Below are 21523 nucleotides of genomic sequence, written 5' to 3'. Positions count from 1 at the left end.
CTGGTGTTATCTACTGTACTGTAATGGCAGCTCATCCAGAGGTGCCCTCTGCTTGGAGGGATTAATTAATTCCCTGAGGAAGGATCATTAAAGCAGCATCTATCTTCCAAGGTGCCCGAGGTCTATCCATTACTATCTTATCCCCTCTACAAGGGGCTTCCACACTAAGCCCCTGCACTCTGATAACAATACTTTTCCTCTTTGCACTGCCACAGAAAAGAAGTCGCTGTTGTCGGCTTCACTGGATAACAGCTTGCACTTTCTCATGAACTGACAGACAGAGTAGCACCTCCCGACGACTGCCAAAAGATAAAGCGCCCCCACTCCACTGAATGGTAATAGCTGCTCTGTGAGTCCGTGCTCAGTCTCTTACCTGCTCCAGGAGAGCCTGAGCTTTCTCTGCAGCCAGAAGTCGGAGTCCGGCCGTGGCTCGGAGCACTAGAGGGGTTCGCTTCCACTCCAGGCGAGGCACGGTCTTCTTAGCCACCCTAAGCAGCATCCTCACTGTTTTTCCAGCCTGAAAAAGCAGGAGGGACACACACCCGAATACACAAAAACAAATGTAGTGCAATAAAACATGTACAGTAGCTGACGATATGCACATATTCAAGTTGGTTGCAACACGCCAATAACCAAAAAAAAAAGAACTCCAGAAAAACAACTGCAGGATCTGTTGACATGATGATATTTGGCTTACAACATGTCATTTGCTCTATTCTCACTTCCCACTTAGTTTCATTAGCAATGTGATGCTCTCAGGGGAGATCTATTGGCAGTGTTTCTCATTAGAAACTACAAGCAGCGGACCCCTTCGCTTCAAGTCAATGGAATTGATTAGATCTGACAATAAACTTACCATTTGAGGGTAGTCAGCATATGCTGAGAGACCAGGCTTCACGGAGTGGAACATCTCATTGTCTAAAACAGGCAGCTCCTCTGCAAGATAGAAAATCTACTTGCAATCAAGTACATACAAGCTGAAATAAGCATTTAGAGGTTTAAATCTGCTCTGGAAGCATTCATTTAAAGTAGTGGTTTTCAACCTTTTCAGCCCGCAACCCCCAAAACCCTAAATAAAGGTGCCAGAGACCAGTGACCCCCCCCACTATACCAATAATATTCACTGTTATCCAGGAAATGTATTTGCATCATAGTAAATGGGCTTTTTAAAAACACAAAAATTGGTTAAAAGTTGCACACGAGTGGCCAAAAATGGAGAGTAAAAGTGTTAAAAAGGGTTCAAACTGTTAATATTGGAACAATTAGTAGGAAAAATGTGTTAGGCACGATAATTCATGAATGTGGTTAAATTGACAAAAATAAGCATGAAATAAGGTGAAGAGGTTAAAAGTGACAATAATGGGTCAACAACATATGTGACACATTAGGTGGGGAAAGTGGTGGAAATTAGGCTTGGGCGGTAATACGGTCATACCATATACAAGCCTCCATGTTTTAAGCTGATCCAACGGCTCGTTTAGGCTGAGCTCCTGCTGCCGATAGGTTGATGGGCGAGTGTGCACGTTGAGAGAGAGAGAGAGAGTAGCTTGAGGAAAGATCGCTACAGTAGCATCCTTTTAACTCTCACACACACAAACACAGTCGCGTTCGGTGTGAACGCACCATGAGCCTTAGGTCATATTTTTTAATTAGTCATGGTAATACCGCATGCCGTGGTAAAATAGGGAGGCGGTATCATGGGATTCAAATTTGGATACCGCCCAAGCCTAGTGGAAATGGATTATAAGTGCTGGAAATGTCTTGAAAGTGGAAAAAAATGTGCAGAAAAGATATAAAATTTTGATGAAATTGGAGTAATGCAGCAAAAATGTATTAAAAGAAGCAAAAAAAGTGATGAAAATAAAACAAAATATGGCAAGTTTGGTGTAGTTGTAGAAAATGGGCAAAAATGGGCTCAGATTGTTAAAATATATATATTCTGGCAACCCCTTCCTAGTGTCTCAAAACCCCAAATGGGGTCCTGACCCCAGGGTTGAGGACCCCTGCTTTGAAGTGAGCAGTAACATTTTGACAGATATGTGATCCAAAATTCTCCTCCCTGAGAAAACACGCAGAAACCATCTCCTCCTGGTTGTACTAACGTGACATTGCTCTACCTGTTCCACTCTGGATGAAAGTATAGACGTGAATGCGCGTCCCAGTGCTCCCAGCATCAAACATCACTGAGTAGAAGATCCTGCTGTGGTTTGCTGGTCGGCTGAGGCTCGGGAGAACATTGCACCATTCCAGGAGAGAGGTCTGGACCTGGGCTCGACTTTGAGATGCGACCGGGAGCACAACAACAACAACGAGGAGGAGGACAAGCACCACGACCCGCTTCATCTTCACTCTGCAGCATCAGAAGAACAACAACAAACAGACGGATGGTGTTGGTACAACTAATGTGTACTTTCAGGGATTTAAACTGCTTATGGCAGCAGTTCCAGCTACTGCTGAAATTACAGCATTGGAAGCAGCAGAGCAGTTAGAAGCAATCAGCACGTTTGACCACACCCTAATAATCACTCACAAAACACTCCGTTTATTGGATTTCTTCACAAAATGTCCCAAATTTTCCCAAGTCTATTTGAACTAATAAACATGTTAATGTTTAATCAACACATGGCAGCTGAGGCCCCCAGTGTAATACATTCTCACTGATTAAACAGACATTTAATTAGTTTAAGTCATTGTGAATTCTCATTGAAAATGTTTTGGACTTCAGGCTTGTTTTCCAACTGTGTGGCAGATGACACACGTCTGTATGACTTTGGCTCTAAATGTGGTAATGATTGTCCTCTCTAGCTTCATTTGTACGTCATGTATTCAAACTTAGATAGCATTACTGCAATGCTAACGTTTTAGAGCATGGGTGTCATACTGATTTTAGTTCAGGGGCCAAATACGGATACGTTCGATCTCAAGTGGGCCGCAAAGGTTGGGAATCGAACAATTTCCACATTATTGCTACTTTGCATTTTTATGTATAAATGATGTTAAAGTATGTACAGTATGTACTAGTACATAAGACACCAAGAATATCCAAGCAATAGGTGACAGGTAGTGACTATATATATTTAATTTGGAGAAATCTTGTCAAATAATTTGAGTATTGAGCAAGATTTTGGAGAAAATATATTTCTTTCAACAATATGAGAGTAAAAATTCCTGCAAAAACTCCTGCAAATATTGTAGAGTTTCATTGAATTTGTCACAAATTCAATGAAACTCCACTTAAATAATTATAAAGTTGAAATGTGTGTTTTTTTAAGAGTGAATTATTTTGCATAAATGCCAATATTTGTGTTAAAATTATTCCCAATTGCTGCTTTATTTGAATGAATAATTCCAATGAAAAGTTTCTATTAGAGCTGAAGTTCCCGTGGAAATTTGCCAGATATTTTACACTCCTTTGCAAAGCTACTGAGATATCCATAACTAAATTATTTGGTCATTTAAACAATGATTCATGTTTTCTCAGCTATTTTTACTTTCTCCTGCGGGCTGATTTGGATTTGTTTCAGAGTATGGAAGATAGACGACGATCATTTTCATCCAAACGTTGGCTCAGTTAAACATTATTACTGCAGACAAAGATACAATTATCATAATCTCAGGTTTATCACCTGAAATCACAGCTTTTCTTTCTGCTGCTACACATGCATGTAGAGATCCACCCAATAACAACTATCATCTAATGCTCCTAAGTTGTTATACAAGCACGTGTTAACTGTCGAGGGCAGAAGTTAAATAAATCCCTAAAATAAATAAGTGTTTCGATGCATTGCGTGACTCTGGTTTTCTGAGCGTCTCCAGTGACTCAGGATCAAAGCAATGCACACAGACAGAGCATAAAATGAGTGTGTTGCCCCGGAGACCAAAGACATCCAACAGTGATTCCCACTGCTGTCAGTGAGAAGTCAACATGACTGGGCCTCTGCATCCCACAGTGCAGAACCACAGATCCAGAGCCTGAAATAACTAGACAATCTTAATAGGCTTTACCGTGGAATGTTGTTCTAGACTCTGAGCTCACTTTTATTCCTCACATTAAAAATGACAAAATAAGGTTTTTATCATTTAAAGAACATAACCATTCTCTCTCAGGCCAACATGGAGAAGCTAATGTATGCTTTTATCACTAGTCGAGTTGACTACTGTAATGCCCTGTTTTCTGGTCTTCCAAAAAAGAGTATTTCAAGTTTACATTTATTACAGAATTCAGCAGCACACGTCCTGACGAAGACCAAGAGGCGGGAACACATTACACCATCTTAAAATCGCTGCATTGGCTCCCCATGTGTTTCAGGATAGATTTTAAGGTTCTCTTACTGGTTTTTAAGTGTCTTAATGGTCTTGGGCCTTCTTGTCTTTCAGAACTACTTTTACCCTATGAATCTTGCCAGGCCCTGAGGTCCTCCGGCACCGGCCTCTTAGTAATCCCTACAGTCAGGACACGCACACACGGTAAGGCGTCGTTCCAGTTTTATGGGCCCCGTCTGTGGAACAGTCTGCCGGAGAACCTCAGGGCTGCAGAGAACGTTCATGTTTTTAAGTAAAGGCTCAAGACTCACCTTTTCAAACTAGCTTTTAATTAATTATTTATTCATTTTTTGATTGTTATCTTTCATATTGTTATCTTTTGTTGTTTTACATTTTTAGGATTGTTATCTTTTATGTTGTTTGCATAGTTTTAGGATTGTTATCTTTAAGTTGTTTTCATAGTTTTAGGGCTTTATTTTTATGTGATTTTGATAGTTTTTAGGTTTATCTTTTAGGATTGCTGTCCCAGTGTTTCCTCAGAGGGGGCTATCCACACAAGGGGCTGTGATGACTGCAGTGGTGCTGTCTGTCTCGTGGCCCTCAGTTTTGGTGAATAGCTTTTGCTGTTTTGCTGGACTGGGGGCTCTGTGCCCACGGTCTGTGTCCTGCTCCGAGTGCAGACGGCTCCTTGTGATGTCTCCTGACCGAGATCCTCTGTACCCAGCCATGTGCCATTGTCCTTATTTTAACTTGTGTGTCTGTGTGTGGTGGACGAGTTTTGTACAGGGTGGGTGTATTTTTAACGAAGTAAAGGCACTTTGAGCTGCTTTTTCTTTGTATAAAAAGCACTTTTAATAAATAAACATTGATTGATTGATAATGAAGCATAAAAAAGAAACACCTCAAAATCAGAGGTAAGGCAGAAAAATGGAGAAAAACCGAAAAGATTTTCTTTGAGATAAGGCTATCACAAAACCCTAAAAAATTATGAAAACACGATGTCCACACCTAAACTGGGATAATAATGCTGTAAGGCACAAAAATGAGAAAAAAGTGACAAACACCCAAAATCAGAGGTAAGGCTATATAGCGAGGCATAAAAATGGAAAGAGTTTTGAATTTTTTTTTCTGAGATAAGGCTATCACAAGACAGTAAAAACTAGTGCAAACATGATGTGCACACCAAAACTAGGATTAAACTGCTGTAAGGCAAAAAAATGAGAAAAAAGTGACAAGCACCCAATATCAGAGGAAAGGCTATAGTAAGGCATAAAAATGAAAAAAATTTACAATTTTTTTTTCTGAGATCAGGCTATCACAAGACACAAAACACTAGTGCAAACATGATGTGCACACTTAAAATGGGATAAAAATGCTGCAAGGCACAAAAAATTAGAAAAAAGTGAAAAACACCCAAAATCAGAGGTAAGGCTATAGTAAGGCATAAAAATGAAAAAAAATTCGAATTTTTTTTTTCTGAGATCAGGCTATCACAAGACACAAAACACTAGTGCAAAAATGATGTGCACACTTAAAATGGGATAAAAATGCTGCAAGGCACAAAAAATTAGAAAAAAGTGACAAACACCCACAATCAGAGGTATGGCTATAGTAAGGCATAAAAATGGAAAAAGTTTTGAATTTTTTTTCTGAGATAAGGCTATCACAAGACACTAAAAACTAGTGCAAACATGATGTGCACACTTAAAATGGGATAAAAATGCTGCAAGGCACAAAAAATTAGAAAAAAGTGACAAACACCCACAATCAGAGGTAAGGCTATAGTAAGGCATAAAAATGGAAAGAGTTTTGAATTTTTTTTTCTGAGATAAGGCTATCACAAGACAGTAAAAACTAGTGCAAACATGATGTGCACACCAAAACTGGGATTAAACTGCTGTAAGGCAAAAAAATTAGAAAAAAGTGACGAGTACCAAAAATCAGAGGTAAGGCTATAGTAAGGCATAAAAATGGAAAAAATTTACAATTTTTTTTCTGAGATAAGGCTATCACAAGACACAAAACACTAGTGCAAACATGATGTGCACACTTAAAATGGGATAAAAATGCTGCAAGGCACAAAAAATTAGAAAAAAGTGACAAACACCCACAATCAGAGGTAAGGCATAAAAATGGAAAAAGTTTTGATTTTTTTTTTCTGAGATAAGGCTATCACAAGACACTAAAAACTAGTGCAAACATGATGTGCACACTTAAAATGGGATAAAAATGCTAAAAGGCACAAAAAATTAGAAAAAAGTGACAAACACCCAAAATCAGAGGTAAGGCTATAGTAAGGCATAAAAATGGAAAAAATTTACAATTTTTTTTTCTGAGATAAGGCTATCACAAGACACAAAACACTAGTGCAAAAATGATGTGCACACTTAAAATGGGATAAAAATGCTGCAAAGCACAAAAAATTAGAAAAAAGTGAAAAACACCCAAAATCAGAGGTAAGGCTATAGTAAGGCATAAAAATGAAAAAAAATTCGAATTTTTTTTTTCTGAGATCAGGCTATCACAAGACACAAAACACTAGTGCAAAAATGATGTGCACACTTAAAATGGGATAAAAATGCTGCAAGGCACAAAAAATTAGAAAAAAGTGACAAACACCCACAATCAGAGGTATGGCTATAGTAAGGCATAAAAATGGAAAAAGTTTTGAATTTTTTTTCTGAGATAAGGCTATCACAAGACACTAAAAACTAGTGCAAACATGATGTGCACACTTAAAATGGGATAAAAATGCTGCAAGGCACAAAAAATTAGAAAAAAGTGACAAACACCCACAATCAGAGGTAAGGCTATAGTAAGGCATAAAAATGGAAAAAGTTTTGAATTTTTTTTTCTGAGATAAGGCTATCACAAGACAGTAAAAACTAGTGCAAACATGATGTGCACACCAAAACTGGGATTAAACTGCTGTAAGGCAAAAAAATTAGAAAAAAGTGACAAGCACCCAAAATCAGAGGTAAGGCTATAGTAAGGCATAAAAATGGAAAAAATTTACAATTTTTTTTTCTGAGATAAGGCTATCACAAGACACTAAAAACTAGTGCAAACATGATGTGCACACTTAAAATGGGATAAAAATGCTGCAAGGCACAAAAAATTAGAAAAAAGTGACAAACACCCACAATCAGAGGTAAGGCATAAAAATGGAAAAAATTTCGATTTTTTTTTTCTGAGATAATACTATCACATGACCCTAAAAGCTAGTGCAAACATGATGTGCACACTTAAAATGGGATAAAAATGCTAAAAGGCACAAAAAATTAGAAAAAAGTGACAAACACCCAAAATCAGAGGTAAGGCTATAGTAAGGCATAAAAATGAAAAATATTTACAATTTTTTTTTTCTGAGATCAGGCTATCACAAGACATTAAAAACTAGTGCAAACATGATGTGCACACTTAAAATGGGATAAAAATGCTGCAAGGCACAAAAAATTAGAAAAAAGTGACAAACACCCACAATCAGAGGTAAGGCTATAGTAAGGCATAAAAATGAAAAAAATTTCGAATTTTTTTTTCTGAGATCAGGCTATCACAAGACACTAAAAACTAGTGCAAACATGATGTGCACACTTAAAATGGGATAAAAATGCTGCAAGGCACAAAAAATTAGAAAAAAGTGACAAACACCCACAATCAGAGGTAAGGCTATAGTAAGGCATAAAAATGGAAAGAGTTTTGAATTTTTTTTCTGAGATAAGGCTATCACAAGACAGTAAAAACTAGTGCAAACATGATGTGCACACCAAAACTGGGATTAAACTGCTGTAAGGCAAAAAAATTAGAAAAAAGTGACAAGCACCCAAAATCAGAGGTAAGGCTATAGTAAGGCATAAAAATGGAAAAAATTTACAATTTTTTTTTCTGAGATAAGGCTATCACAAGACACAAAACACTAGTGCAAACATGATGTGCACACTTAAAATGGGATAAAAATGCTGCAAGGCACAAAAAATTAGAAAAAAGTGACAAACACCCACAATCAGAGGTAAGGCATAAAAATGGAAAAAGTTTTGATTTTTTTTTTCTGAGATAAGGCTATCACAAGACACTAAAAACTAGTGCAAACATGATGTGCACACTTAAAATGGGATAAAAATGCTAAAAGGCACAAAAAATTAGAAAAAAGTGACAAACACCCAAAATCAGAGGTAAGGCTATAGTAAGGCATAAAAATGAAAAATATTTACAATTTTTTTTTTCTGAGATCAGGCTATCACAAGACATTAAAAACTAGTGCAAACATGATGTGCACACTTAAAATGGGATAAAAATGCTGCAAGGCACAAAAAATTAGAAAAAAGTGACAAACACCCACAATCAGAGGTAAGGCTATAGTAAGGCATAAAAATGAAAAAAATTTCGAATTTTTTTTTCTGAGATCAGGCTATCACAAGACACAAAACACTAGTGCAAACATGATGTGCACACTTAAAATGGGATAAAAATGCTGCAAGGCACAAAAAATTAGAAAAAAGTGACAAACACCCACAATCAGAGGTAAGGCTATAGTAAGGCATAAAAATGGAAAAAGTTTTGATTTTTTTTTTCTGAGATAAGGCTATCACAAGACACTAAAAACTAGTGCAAACATGATGTGCACACTTGAAATGGGATTAAAATGCTGTAAGGCACAAAAATGAGAAAAAAGTGACAAACACCCACAATCAGAGGTAAGGCTATAGTAAGGCATAAAAATGGAAAAAGTTTTGAATTTTTTTTTCTGAGATAAGGCTGTCACAAGACACAAAACACTAGTGCAAACATGATGTGCACACTTAAAATGGGATAAAAATGCTGCAAGGCACAAAAAATTAGAAAAAAGTGACAAACACCCACAATCAGAGGTATGGCTATAGTAAGGCATAAAAATGGAAAAAGTTTTGAATTTTTTTTCTGAGATAAGGCTATCACAAGACACTAAAAACTAGTGCAAACATGATGTGCACACTTAAAATGGGATAAAAATGCTGCAAGGCACAAAAAATTAGAAAAAAGTGACAAACACCCACAATCAGAGGTAAGGCTATAGTAAGGCATAAAAATGGAAAGAGTTTTGAATTTTTTTTTCTGAGATAAGGCTATCACAAGACAGTAAAAACTAGTGCAAACATGATGTGCACACCAAAACTGGGATTAAACTGCTGTAAGGCAAAAAAATTAGAAAAAAGTGACAAGCACCCAAAATCAGAGGTAAGGCTATAGTAAGGCATAAAAATGGAAAAAATTTACAATTTTTTTTTCTGAGATAAGGCTATCACAAGACACAAAACACTAGTGCAAACATGATGTGCACACTTAAAATGGGATAAAAATGCTGCAAGGCACAAAAAATTAGAAAAAAGTGACAAACACCCACAATCAGAGGTAAGGCATAAAAATGGAAAAAGTTTTGATTTTTTTTTTCTGAGATAAGGCTATCACAAGACACTAAAAACTAGTGCAAACATGATGTGCACACTTAAAATGGGATAAAAATGCTAAAAGGCATGAAAAATGAGAAAAAAGTGACAAACACCCAAAATCAGAGGTAAGGCTATAGTAAGGCATAAAAATGAAAAAAATTTACAATTTTTTTTTTCTGAGATAAGGCTATCACAAGACATTAAAAACTAGTGCAAACATGATGTGCACACTTAAAATGGGATAAAAATGCTGCAAGGCACAAAAAATTAGAAAAAAGTGACAAACACCCACAATCAGAGGTAAGGCTATAGTAAGGCATAAAAATGAAAAAAATTTCGAATTTTTTTTTCTGAGATCAGGCTATCACAAGACACAAAACACTAGTGCAAACATGATGTGCACACTTAAAATGGGATAAAAATGCTGCAAGGCACAAAAAATTAGAAAAAAGTGACAAACACCCACAATCAGAGGTAAGGCTATAGTAAGGCATAAAAATGGAAAAAGTTTTGATTTTTTTTTTCTGAGATAAGGCTATCACAAGACACTAAAAACTAGTGCAAACATGATGTGCACACTTGAAATGGGATTAAAATGCTGTAAGGCACAAAAATGAGAAAAAAGTGACAAACACCCACAATCAGAGGTAAGGCTATAGTAAGGCATAAAAATGGAAAAAGTTTTGAATTTTTTTTTCTGAGATAAGGCTGTCACAAGACACAAAACACTAGTGCAAACATGATGTGCACACTTAAAATGGGATAAAAATGCTGCAAGGCACAAAAAATTAGAAAAAAGTGACAAACACCCAAAATCAGAGGTAAGGCTATAGTAAGGCATAAAAATGAAAAAAAATTCGAATTTTTTTTTTCTGAGATCAGGCTATCACAAGACACAAAACACTAGTGCAAAAATGATGTGCACACTTAAAATGGGATAAAAATGCTGCAAGGCACAAAAAATTAGAAAAAAGTGACAAACACCCACAATCAGAGGTATGGCTATAGTAAGGCATAAAAATGGAAAAAGTTTTGAATTTTTTTTCTGAGATAAGGCTATCACAAGACACTAAAAACTAGTGCAAACATGATGTGCACACTTAAAATGGGATAAAAATGCTGCAAGGCACAAAAAATTAGAAAAAAGTGACAAACACCCACAATCAGAGGTAAGGCTATAGTAAGGCATAAAAATGGAAAAAGTTTTGAATTTTTTTTTCTGAGATAAGGCTATCACAAGACACTAAAAACTAGTGCAAACATGATGTGCACACCAAAACTAGGATTAAAATGCTGTAAGGCACAAAAATGAGAAAAAAGTGACAAGCACCCAAGATCAGAGGAAAGGCTATAGTAAGGCATAAAAATGAAAAAAATTTACAATTTTTTTTTCTGAGATAAGGCTATCACAAGACACAAAACACTAGTGCAAACATGATGTGCACACTTAAAATGGGATAAAAATGCTGCAAGGCACAAAAAATTAGAAAAAAGTGACAAACACCCACAATCAGAGGTAAGGCTATAGTAAGGCATAAAAATGGAAAAAGTTTTGAATTTTTTTTTCTGAGATAAGGCTATCACAAGACACTAAAAACTAGTGCAAACATGATGTGCACACTTAAAATGGGATAAAAATGCTGCAAGGCACAAAAAATTAGAAAAAAGTGACAAACACCCACAATCAGAGGAAAGGCTATAAGTAAGGCATAAAAATGAAAAAAAATTCGAATTTTTTTTTTCTGAGATCAGGCTATCACAAGACACAAAACACTAGTGCAAAAATGATGTGCACACTTAAAATGGGATAAAAATGCTGCAAGGCACAAAAAATTAGAAAAAAGTGACAAACACCCACAATCAGAAGTATGGCTATAGTAAGGCATAAAAATGGAAAAAGTTTTGAATTTTTTTTCTGAGATAAGGCTATCACAAGACACAAAACACTAGTGCAAACATGATGTGCACACTTAAAATGGGATAAAAATGCTGCAAGGCACAAAAAATTAGAAAAAAGTGACAAACACCCAAAATCAGAGGTAAGGCTATAGTAAGGCATAAAAATGAAAAAAATTTCGAATTTTTTTTTCTGAGATCAGGCTATCACAAGACACAAAACACTAGTGCAAACATGATGTGCACACTTAAAATGGGATAAAAATGCTGCAAGGCACAAAAAATTAGAAAAAAGTGACAAACACCCACAATCAGAGGTAAGGCTATAAGTAAGGCATAAAAATGGAAAAAGTTTTGAATTTTTTTTTCTGAGATAAGGCTATCACAAGACACTAAAAACAAGTGCAAATATGATGTGCACACTTAAAATGGGATAAAAATGCTGCAAAGCACAAAAAATTAGAAAAAAGTGACAAACACCCAAAATCAGAGGTAAGGCTATAGTAAGGCATAAAAATGAAGAAAAATTCGAATTTTTTTTTTTCTGAGATCAGGCTATCACAAGACACAAAACACTAGTGCAAAAATGATGTGCACACTTAAAATGGGATAAAAATGCTGCAAAGCACAAAAAATTAGAAAAAAGTGACAAACACCCAAAATCAGAGGTAAGGCTATAGTAAGGCATAAAAATGAAAAAAAATTCGAATTTTTTTTTTCTGAGATCAGGCTATCACAAGACACAAAACACTAGTGCAAAAATGATGTGCACACTTAAAATGGGATAAAAATGCTGCAAGGCACAAAAAATTAGAAAAAAGTGACAAACACCCACAATCAGAGGTATGGCTATAGTAAGGCATAAAAATGGAAAAAGTTTTGAATTTTTTTTCTGAGATAAGGCTATCACAAGACACTAAAAACTAGTGCAAACATGATGTGCACACTTAAAATGGGATAAAAATGCTGCAAGGCACAAAAAATGAGAAAAAAGTGACAAGCACCCAAGATCAGAGGAAAGGCTATAGTAAGGCATAAAAATGAAAAAAAATTACAATTTTTTTTTCTGAGATAAGGCTATCACAAGACACAAAACACTAGTGCAAACATGATGTGCACACTTAAAATGGGATAAAAATGCTGCAAGGCACAAAAAATTAGAAAAAAGTGACAAACACCCAAAATCAGAGGTAAGGCTATAGTAAGGCATAAAAATGAAAAAAATTTCGAATTTTTTTTTCTGAGATCAGGCTATCACAAGACACAAAACACTAGTGCAAACATGATGTGCACACTTAAAATGGGATAAAAATGCTGCAAGGCACAAAAAATTAGAAAAAAGTGACAAACACCCACAATCAGAGGTAAGGCTATAGTAAGGCATAAAAATGAAAAAAATTTCGAATTTTTTTTTCTGAGATCAGGCTATCACAAGACACAAAACACTAGTGCAAACATGATGTGCACACTTAAAATGGGATAAAAAATGCTGCAAGGCACAAAAAATTAGAAAAAAGTGACAAACACCCACAATCAGAGGTAAGGCTATAGTAAGGCATAAAAATGGAAAAAGTTTTGAATTTTTTTTTCTGCGATAAGGCTATCACAAGACACTAAAAACTAGTGCAAACATGATGTGCACACTTAAAATGGGATAAAAATGCTGCAAGGCACAAAAAAATAGAAAAAAGTGACAAACACCCAAAATCAGAGGTAAGGCTATCGTAAGGCATAAAAATCAAAAAAAATTCGAATTTTTTTTTCTGAGATCAGGCTATCACAAGACACAAAACACTAGTGCAAACATGATGTGCACACTTAAAATGGGATAAAAGTGCTGCAAGGCACAAAAAATTAGAAAAAAGTGACAAACACCCACAATCAGAGGTAAGGCTATAGTAAGGCATAAAAATGGAAAAAGTTTTGAATTTTTTTTTCTGAGATAAGGCTATCACAAGACACTAAAAACTAGTGCAAACATGATGTGCACACTTAAAATTGGATAAAAATGCTGCAAGGCACAAAAAATTAGAAAAAAGTGACAAACACCCACAATCAGAGGTAAGGCATAAAAATGAAAAAAATTTAGAATTTTTTTTTCTGAGATAAGGCTATCACAAGACACTAAAAACTAGTGCAAACATGATGTGCACACTTGAAATGGGATTAAAATGCTGTAAGGCACAAAAATGAGAAAAAAGTGACAAACACCCACAATCAGAGGAAAGGCTATAGTAAGGCATAAAAATGGAAAAAGTTTTGAATTTTTTTTCTGAGATAAGGCTATCACAAGACACTAAAAACTAGTGCAAACATGATGTGCACACTTAAAATGGGATAAAAATGCTGCAAGGCACAAAAAATTAGAAAAAAGTGACAAACACCCACAATCAGAGGTAAGGCATAAAAATGAAAAAAATTCCGAATTTTTTTTTCTGAGATCAGGCTATCACAAGACACAAAACACTAGTGCAAACATGATGTGCACACTTAAAATGGGATAAAAAATGCTGCAAGGCACAAAAAATTAGAAAAAAGTGACAAACACCCACAATCAGAGGTAAGGCTATAGTAAGGCATAAAAATGGAAAAAGTTTTGAATTTTTTTTTCTGCGATAAGGCTATCACAAGACACTAAAAACTAGTGCAAACGTGATGTGCACACTTAAAATGGGATAAAAGTGCTGCAAGGCACAAAAAATTAGAAAAAAGTGACAAACACCAAAAATCAGAGGTAAGGCATAAAAATGAAAAAAAATTTAGAATTTTTTTTTCTGAGATAAGGCTATCACAAGACACTAAAAACTAGTGCAAACATGATGTGCACACTTGAAATGGGATTAAAATGCTGTAAGGCACAAAAATGAGAAAAAAGTGACAAACACCCACAATCAGAGGAAAGGCTATAGTAAGGCATAAAAATGGAAAAAGTTTTGAATTTTTTTTCTGAGATAAGGCTATCACAAGACACTAAAAACTAGTGCAAACATGATGTGCACACTTAAAATGGGATAAAAATGCTGCAAGGCACAAAAAATTAGAAAAAAGTGACAAACACCCACAATCAGAGGTAAGGCATAAAAATGAAAAAAATTCCGAATTTTTTTTTCTGAGATCAGGCTATCACAAGACACAAAACACTAGTGCAAACATGATGTGCACACTTAAAATGGGATAAAAATGCTGCAAGGCACAAAAAATTAGAAAAAAGTGACAAACACCCACAATCAGAGGTAAGGCTATAGTAAGGCATAAAAATGGAAAAAGTTTTGAATTTTTTTTTCTGCGATAAGGCTATCACAAGACACTAAAAACTAGTGCAAACGTGATGTGCACACTTAAAATGGGATAAAAGTGCTGCAAGGCACAAAAAATTAGAAAAAAGTGACAAACACCCACAATCAGAGGTAAGGCATAAAAATGAAAAAAATTTAGAATTTTTTTTTCTGAGATAAGGCTATCACAAGACACTAAAAACTAGTGCAAACATGATGTGCACACTTGAAATGGGATTAAAATGCTGTAAGGCACAAAAATGAGAAAAAAGTGACAAACACCCAAAATCAGAGGTAAGGCTATAGTAAGGCATAAAAATGAAAAAAAATTCGAATTTTTTTTTCTGAGATCAGGCTATCACAAGACACAAAACATTAGTGCAAACATGACGTGCACACTTAAAATGGGATAAAAATGCTGCAAGGCACAAAAAATTAGAAAAAAGTGACAAACACCCACAATCAGAGGTAAGGCTATAGTAAGGCATAAAAATGGAAAAAGTTTTGAATTTTTTTTTCTGAGATAAGGCTATCACAAGACACAAAACACTAGTGCAAACATGACGTGCACACTTAAAATGGGATAAAAATGCTGCAAGGCACAAAAAATTAGAAAAAAGTGACAAACACCCAAAATCAGAGGTAAGGCTATAGTAAGGCATAAAAATGGAAAAAAATTCGAATTTTTCTTTTCTGAGATCAGGCTATCACAAGACACAAAACACTAGTGCAAAAATGATGTGCACACTTAAAATGGGATAAAAATGCTGCAAGGCACAAAAAATTAGAAAAAAGTGACAAACACCCAAAATCAGAGGTAAGGCTATAGTAAGGCATAAAAATGAAAAAAAATTCGATTTTTTTTTTCTGAGATCAGGCTATCACAAGACACAAAACACTAGTGCAAACATGATGTGCACACTTAAAATGGGATAAAAATGCTGCAAGGCACAAAAAATTAGAAAAAAGTGACAAACACCCACAATCAGAGGTAAGGCTATAGTAAGGCATAAAAATGGAAAAAGTTTTGAATTTTTTTTTCTGAGATAAGGCTATCACAAGACACTAAAAACTAGTGCAAACATGATGTGCACACTTAAAATGGGATAAAAATGCTGCAAGGCACAAAAAATTAGAAAAAAGTGACAAACACCCACAATCAGAGGTAAGGCTATAGTAAGGCATAAAAATGGAAAAAGTTTTGAATTTTTTTTTCTGAGATAAGGCTATCACAAGACACTAAAAACTAGTGCAAACATGATGTGCACACCAAAACTGGGATTAAAATGCTGTAAGGCACAAAAATGAGAAAAAAGTGACAAGCACCCAAGATCAGAGGAAAGGCTATAGTAAGGCATAAAAATGAAAAAGAATTCGAATTTTTTTTCTTCTGAGATCAGGCTATCACAAGACACAAAACACTAGTGCAAACATGATGTGCACACTTAAAATGGGATAAAAATGCTGCAAGGCACAAAAAATTAGAAAAAAGTGACAAACACCCACAATCAGAGGTAAGGCTATAGTAAGGCATAAAAATGGAAAAAGTTTTGAATTTTTTTTTCTGAGATAAGGCTATCACAAGACACTAAAAACTAGTGCAAATATGATGTGCACACTTAAAATGGGATAAAAATGCTGCAAAGCACAAAAAATTAGAAAAAAGTGACAAACACACAAAATCAGAGGTAAGGCTATAGTAAGGCATAAAAATGAAAAAAAATTCGAATTTTTTTTTTCTGAGATCAGGCTATCACAAGACACAAAACACTAGTGCAAAAATGATGTGCACACTTAAAATGGGATAAAAATGCTGCAAGGCACAAAAAATTAGAAAAAAGTGACAAACACCCACAATCAGAGGTATGGCTATAGTAAGGCATAAAAATGGAAAAAGTTTTGAATTTTTTTTCTGAGATAAGGCTATCACAAGACACAAAACACTAGTGCAAACATGATGTGCACACTTAAAATGGGATAAAAATGCTGCAAGGCACAAAAAATTAGAAAAAAGTGACAAACACCCAAAATCAGAGGTAAGGCTATAGTAAGGCATAAAAATGAAAAAAATTTCGAATTTTTTTTTCTGAGATCAGGCTATCACAAGACACAAAACACTAGTGCAAACATGATGTGCACACTTAAAATGGGATAAAAATGCTGCAAGGCACAATAAATTAGAAAAAAGTGACAAACACCCACAATCAGAGGTAAGGCTATAGTAAGGCATAAAAATGGAAAAAGTTTTGATTTTTTTTTTCTGAGATAAGGCTATCACAAGACACTAAAAACTAGTGCAAACATGATGTGCACACTTGAAATGGGATTAAAATGCTGTAAGGCACAAAAATGAGAAAAAAGTGACAAGCACCCAAGATCAGAGGAAAGGCTATAGTAAGGCATAAAAATGAAAAAAATTTACAATTTTTTTTCTGAGATAAGGCTATCACAAGACACAAAACACTAGTGCAAACATGATGTGCACACTTGAAATGGGATTAAAATGCTGTAAGGCACAAAAATGAGAAAAAAGTGACAAACACCCACAATCAGAGGTAAGGCTATAGTAAGGCATAAAAATGGAAAAAGTTTTGAATTTTTTTTTCTGAGATAAGGCTATCACAAGACACTAAAAACTAGTGCAAACATGATGTGCACACTTAAAATGGGATAAAAATGCTGCAAGGCACAAAAAATTAGAAAAAAGTGACAAACACCCACAATCAGAGGTAAGGCATAAAAATGAAAAAAATTTAGAATTTTTTTTTCTGAGATAAGGCTATCACAAGACACTAAAAACTAGTGCAAACATGATGTGCACACTTGAAATGGGATTAAAATGCTGTAAGGCACAAAAATGAGAAAAAAGTGACAAACACCCAAAATCAGAGGTAAGGCTATAGTAAGGCATAAAAATGAAAAAAAATTCGAATTTTTTTTTCTGAGATCAGGCTATCACAAGACACAAAACATTAGTGCAAACATGACGTGCACACTTAAAATGGGATAAAAATGCTGCAAGGCACAAAAAATTAGAAAAAAGTGACAAACACCCACAATCAGAGGTAAGGCTATAGTAAGGCATAAAAATGGAAAAAGTTTTGAATTTTTTTTTCTGAGATAAGGCTATCACAAGACACAAAACACTAGTGCAAACATGACGTGCACACTTAAAATGGGATAAAAATGCTGCAAGGCACAAAAAATGAGAAAAAAGTGACAAACACCCAAAATCAGAGGTAAGGCTATAGTAAGGCATAAAAATGGAAAAAAATTCGAATTTTTCTTTTCTGAGATCAGGCTATCACAAGACACAAAACACTAGTGCAAAAATGATGTGCACACTTAAAATGGGATAAAAATGCTGCAAGGCACAAAAAATTAGAAAAAAGTGACAAACACCCAAAATCAGAGGTAAGGCTATAGTAAGGCATAAAAATGAAAAAAAATTCGAATTTTTTTTTTCTGAGATCAGGCTATCACAAGACACAAAACACTAGTGCAAACATGATGTGCACACTTAAAATGGGATAAAAATGCTGCAAGGCACAAAAAATTAGAAAAAGTGACAAACACCCACAATCAGAGGTAAGGTTATAGTAAGGCATAAAAATGGAAAAAAATTTGAATTTTTTTTTCTGAGATAAGGCTATCACAAGACACTAAAAACTAGTGCAAACATGATGTGCACACTTAAAATGGGATAAAAATGCTGCAAGGCACAAAAAATTAGAAAAAAGTGACAAACACCCACAATCAGAGGTAAGGCTATAGTAAGGCATAAAAATGGAAAAAGTTTTGAATTTTTTTTTCTGAGATAAGGCTATCACAAGACACTAAAAACTAGTGCAAACATGATGTGCACACCAAAACTGGGATTAAAATGCTGTAAGGCACAAAAATGAGAAAAAAGTGACAAGCACCCAAGATCAGAGGAAAGGCTATAGTAAGGCATAAAAATGAAAAAGAATTCGAATTTTTTTTCTTCTGAGATCAGGCTATCACAAGACACAAAACACTAGTGCAAATATGATGTGCACACTTAAAATGGGATAAAAATGCTGCAAAGCACAAAAAATTAGAAAAAAGTGACAAACACACAAAATCAGAGGTAAGGCTATAGTAAGGCATAAAATGAAAAAAAATTCGAATTTTTTTTTTTCTGAGATCAGGCTATCACAAGACACAAAACACTAGTGCAAAAATGATGTGCACACTTAAAATGGGATAAAAATGCTGCAAGGCACAAAAAATTAGAAAAAAGTGACAAACACCCACAATCAGAGGTATGGCTATAGTAAGGCATAAAAATGGAAAAAGTTTTGAATTTTTTTTCTGAGATAAGGCTATCACAAGACACAAAACACTAGTGCAAACATGATGTGCACACTTAAAATGGGATAAAAATGCTGCAAGGCACAAAAAATTAGAAAAAAGTGACAAACACCCAAAATCAGAGGTAAGGCTATAGTAAGGCATAAAAATGAAAAAAATTTACAATTTTTTTTTCTGAGATAAGGCTATCACAAGACACAAAACACTAGTGCAAACATGATGTGCACACTTAAAATGGGATAAAAATGCTGCAAGGCACAAAAAATTAGAAAAAAGTGACAAACACCCACAATCAGAGGTAAGGCTATAGTAAGGCATAAAAATGGAAAAAGTTTTGAATTTTTTTTTCTGCGATAAGGCTATCACAAGACACTAAAAACTAGTGCAAACATGATGTGCACACTTAAAATGGGATAAAAATGCTGCAAGGCACAAAAAATTAGAAAAAAGTGACAAACACCCAAAATCAGAGGTAAGGCTATCGTAAGGCATAAAAATCAAAAAAAATTCGAATTTTTTTTTCTGCGATAAGGCTATCACAAGACACAAAACACTAGTGCAAACATGATGTGCACACTTAAAATGGGATAAAAGTGCTGCAAGGCACAAAAAATTAGAAAAAAGTGACAAACACCCACAATCAGAGGTAAGGCTATAGTAAGGCATAAAAATGGAAAAAGTTTTGAATTTTTTTTTCTGAGATAAGGCTATCACAAGACACTAAAAACTAGTGCAAACATGATGTGCACACTTAAAATGGGATAAGAATGCTGCAAGGCACAAAAAATTAGAAAAAAGTGACAAACACCCACAATCAGAGGTAAGGCATAAAAATGAAAAAAATTTAGAATTTTTTTTTCTGAGATAAGGCTATCACAAGACACTAAAAACTAGTGCAAACATGATGTGCACACTTGAAATGGGATTAAAATGCTGTAAGGCACAAAAATGAGAAAAAAGTGACAAACACCCAAAATCAGAGGTAAGGCATAAAAATGAAAAAAATTTCGAATTTTTTTTTCTGAGATAAGGCTATCACAAGACACTAAAAACTAGTGCAAACATGATGTGCACACTTAAAATGGGATAAAAATGCTGCAAGGCACAAAAAATTAGAAAAAAGTGACAAACACCCAAAATCAGAGGTAAGGCTATAGTAAGGCATAAAAATGAAAAAAAATTCGAATTTTTTTTTTCTGAGATCAGGCTATCACAAGACACAAAACACTAGTGCAAACATGATGTGCACACTTAAAATGGGATAAAAGTGCTGCAAGGCACAAAAAATTAGAAAAAAGTGACAAACACCCACAATCAGAGGTAAGGCTATAGTAAGGCATAAAAATGGAAAAAGTTTTGAATTTTTTTTTCTGAGATAAGGCTATCACAAGACACTAAAAACTAGTGCAAACATGATGTGCACACTTAAAATGGGATAAAAATGCTGCAAGGCACAAAAAATTAGAAAAAAGTGACAAACATCCACAATCAGAGGTAAGGCATAAAAATGAAACAAATTTAGAATTTTTTTTTTCTGAGATAAGGCTATCACAAGACACTAAAACTAGTGCAAACATGATGTGCACACTTGAAATGGGATTAAAATGCTGTAAGGCACAAAAATGAGAAAAAAGTGACAAACACCCACAATCAGAGGTAAGGCTATAGTAAGGCATAAAAATGGAAAAAGTTTTGAATTTTTTTTTCTGAGATAAGGCTATCACAAGACACTAAAAACTAGTGCAAACATGATGTGCACACTTAAAATGGGATAAAAATGCTGCAAGGCACAAAAAATTAGAAAAAAGTGACAAACACCCACAATCAGAGGTAAGGCTATAGTAAGGCATAAAAATGGAAAAAGTTTAGAATTTTTTTTTCTGAGATAAGGCTATCACAAGACACTAAAAACTAGTGCAAACATGATGTGCACACTTGAAATGGGATTAAAATGCTGTAAGGCACAAAAATGAGAAAAAAGTGACAAACACCCACAATCAGAGGTAAGGCTATAGTAAGGCATAAAAATGGAAAAAGTTTTGAATTTTTTTTTCTGAGATAAGGCTATCACAAGACACTAAAAACTAGTGCAAACATGATGTGCACACTTAAAATGGGATAAAAATGCTGCAAGGCACAAAAAATTAGAAAAAAGTGACAAACACCCAAAATCAGAGGTAAGGCTATAGTAAGGCATAAAAATGAAAAAAATTTCGAATTTTTTTTTCTGAGATCAGGCTATCACAAGACACAAAACACTAGTGCAAACATGATGTGCACACTTAAAATGGGATAAAAATGCTGCAAGGCACAAAAAATTAGAAAAAA

General features: G+C 34.7%; 1 protein-coding gene across 2 annotated transcripts in view; it reads right to left on the bottom strand.

Moving 5' to 3' along the window:
• Positions 1-21523, bottom strand: part of LOC114457583 (ectonucleoside triphosphate diphosphohydrolase 5-like) — a 36081-nt gene that overhangs the window by 10827 nt on the left and 3731 nt on the right. For both annotated transcript variants that reach the window (XM_028439539.1, XM_028439540.1), the window contains exons 2-4: positions 2118-2350; positions 857-936; positions 374-517 (exon numbers count right to left, since the gene is read on the bottom strand). In XM_028439539.1, the coding sequence (XP_028295340.1) occupies positions 374-517; positions 857-936; positions 2118-2343 (450 nt within the window). In that variant the 5' untranslated portion in view covers positions 2344-2350. The remainder of the gene's footprint in view (positions 1-373; positions 518-856; positions 937-2117; positions 2351-21523) is intronic.

The sequence above is a fragment of the Gouania willdenowi genome, chromosome 24 (genome assembly GCF_900634775.1).
Source record: "Gouania willdenowi chromosome 24, fGouWil2.1, whole genome shotgun sequence".
Lineage (NCBI taxonomy): Eukaryota > Metazoa > Chordata > Actinopteri > Blenniiformes > Gobiesocidae > Gouania > Gouania willdenowi.
This window is presented reverse-complemented; position numbering and strand designations above follow the sequence as displayed.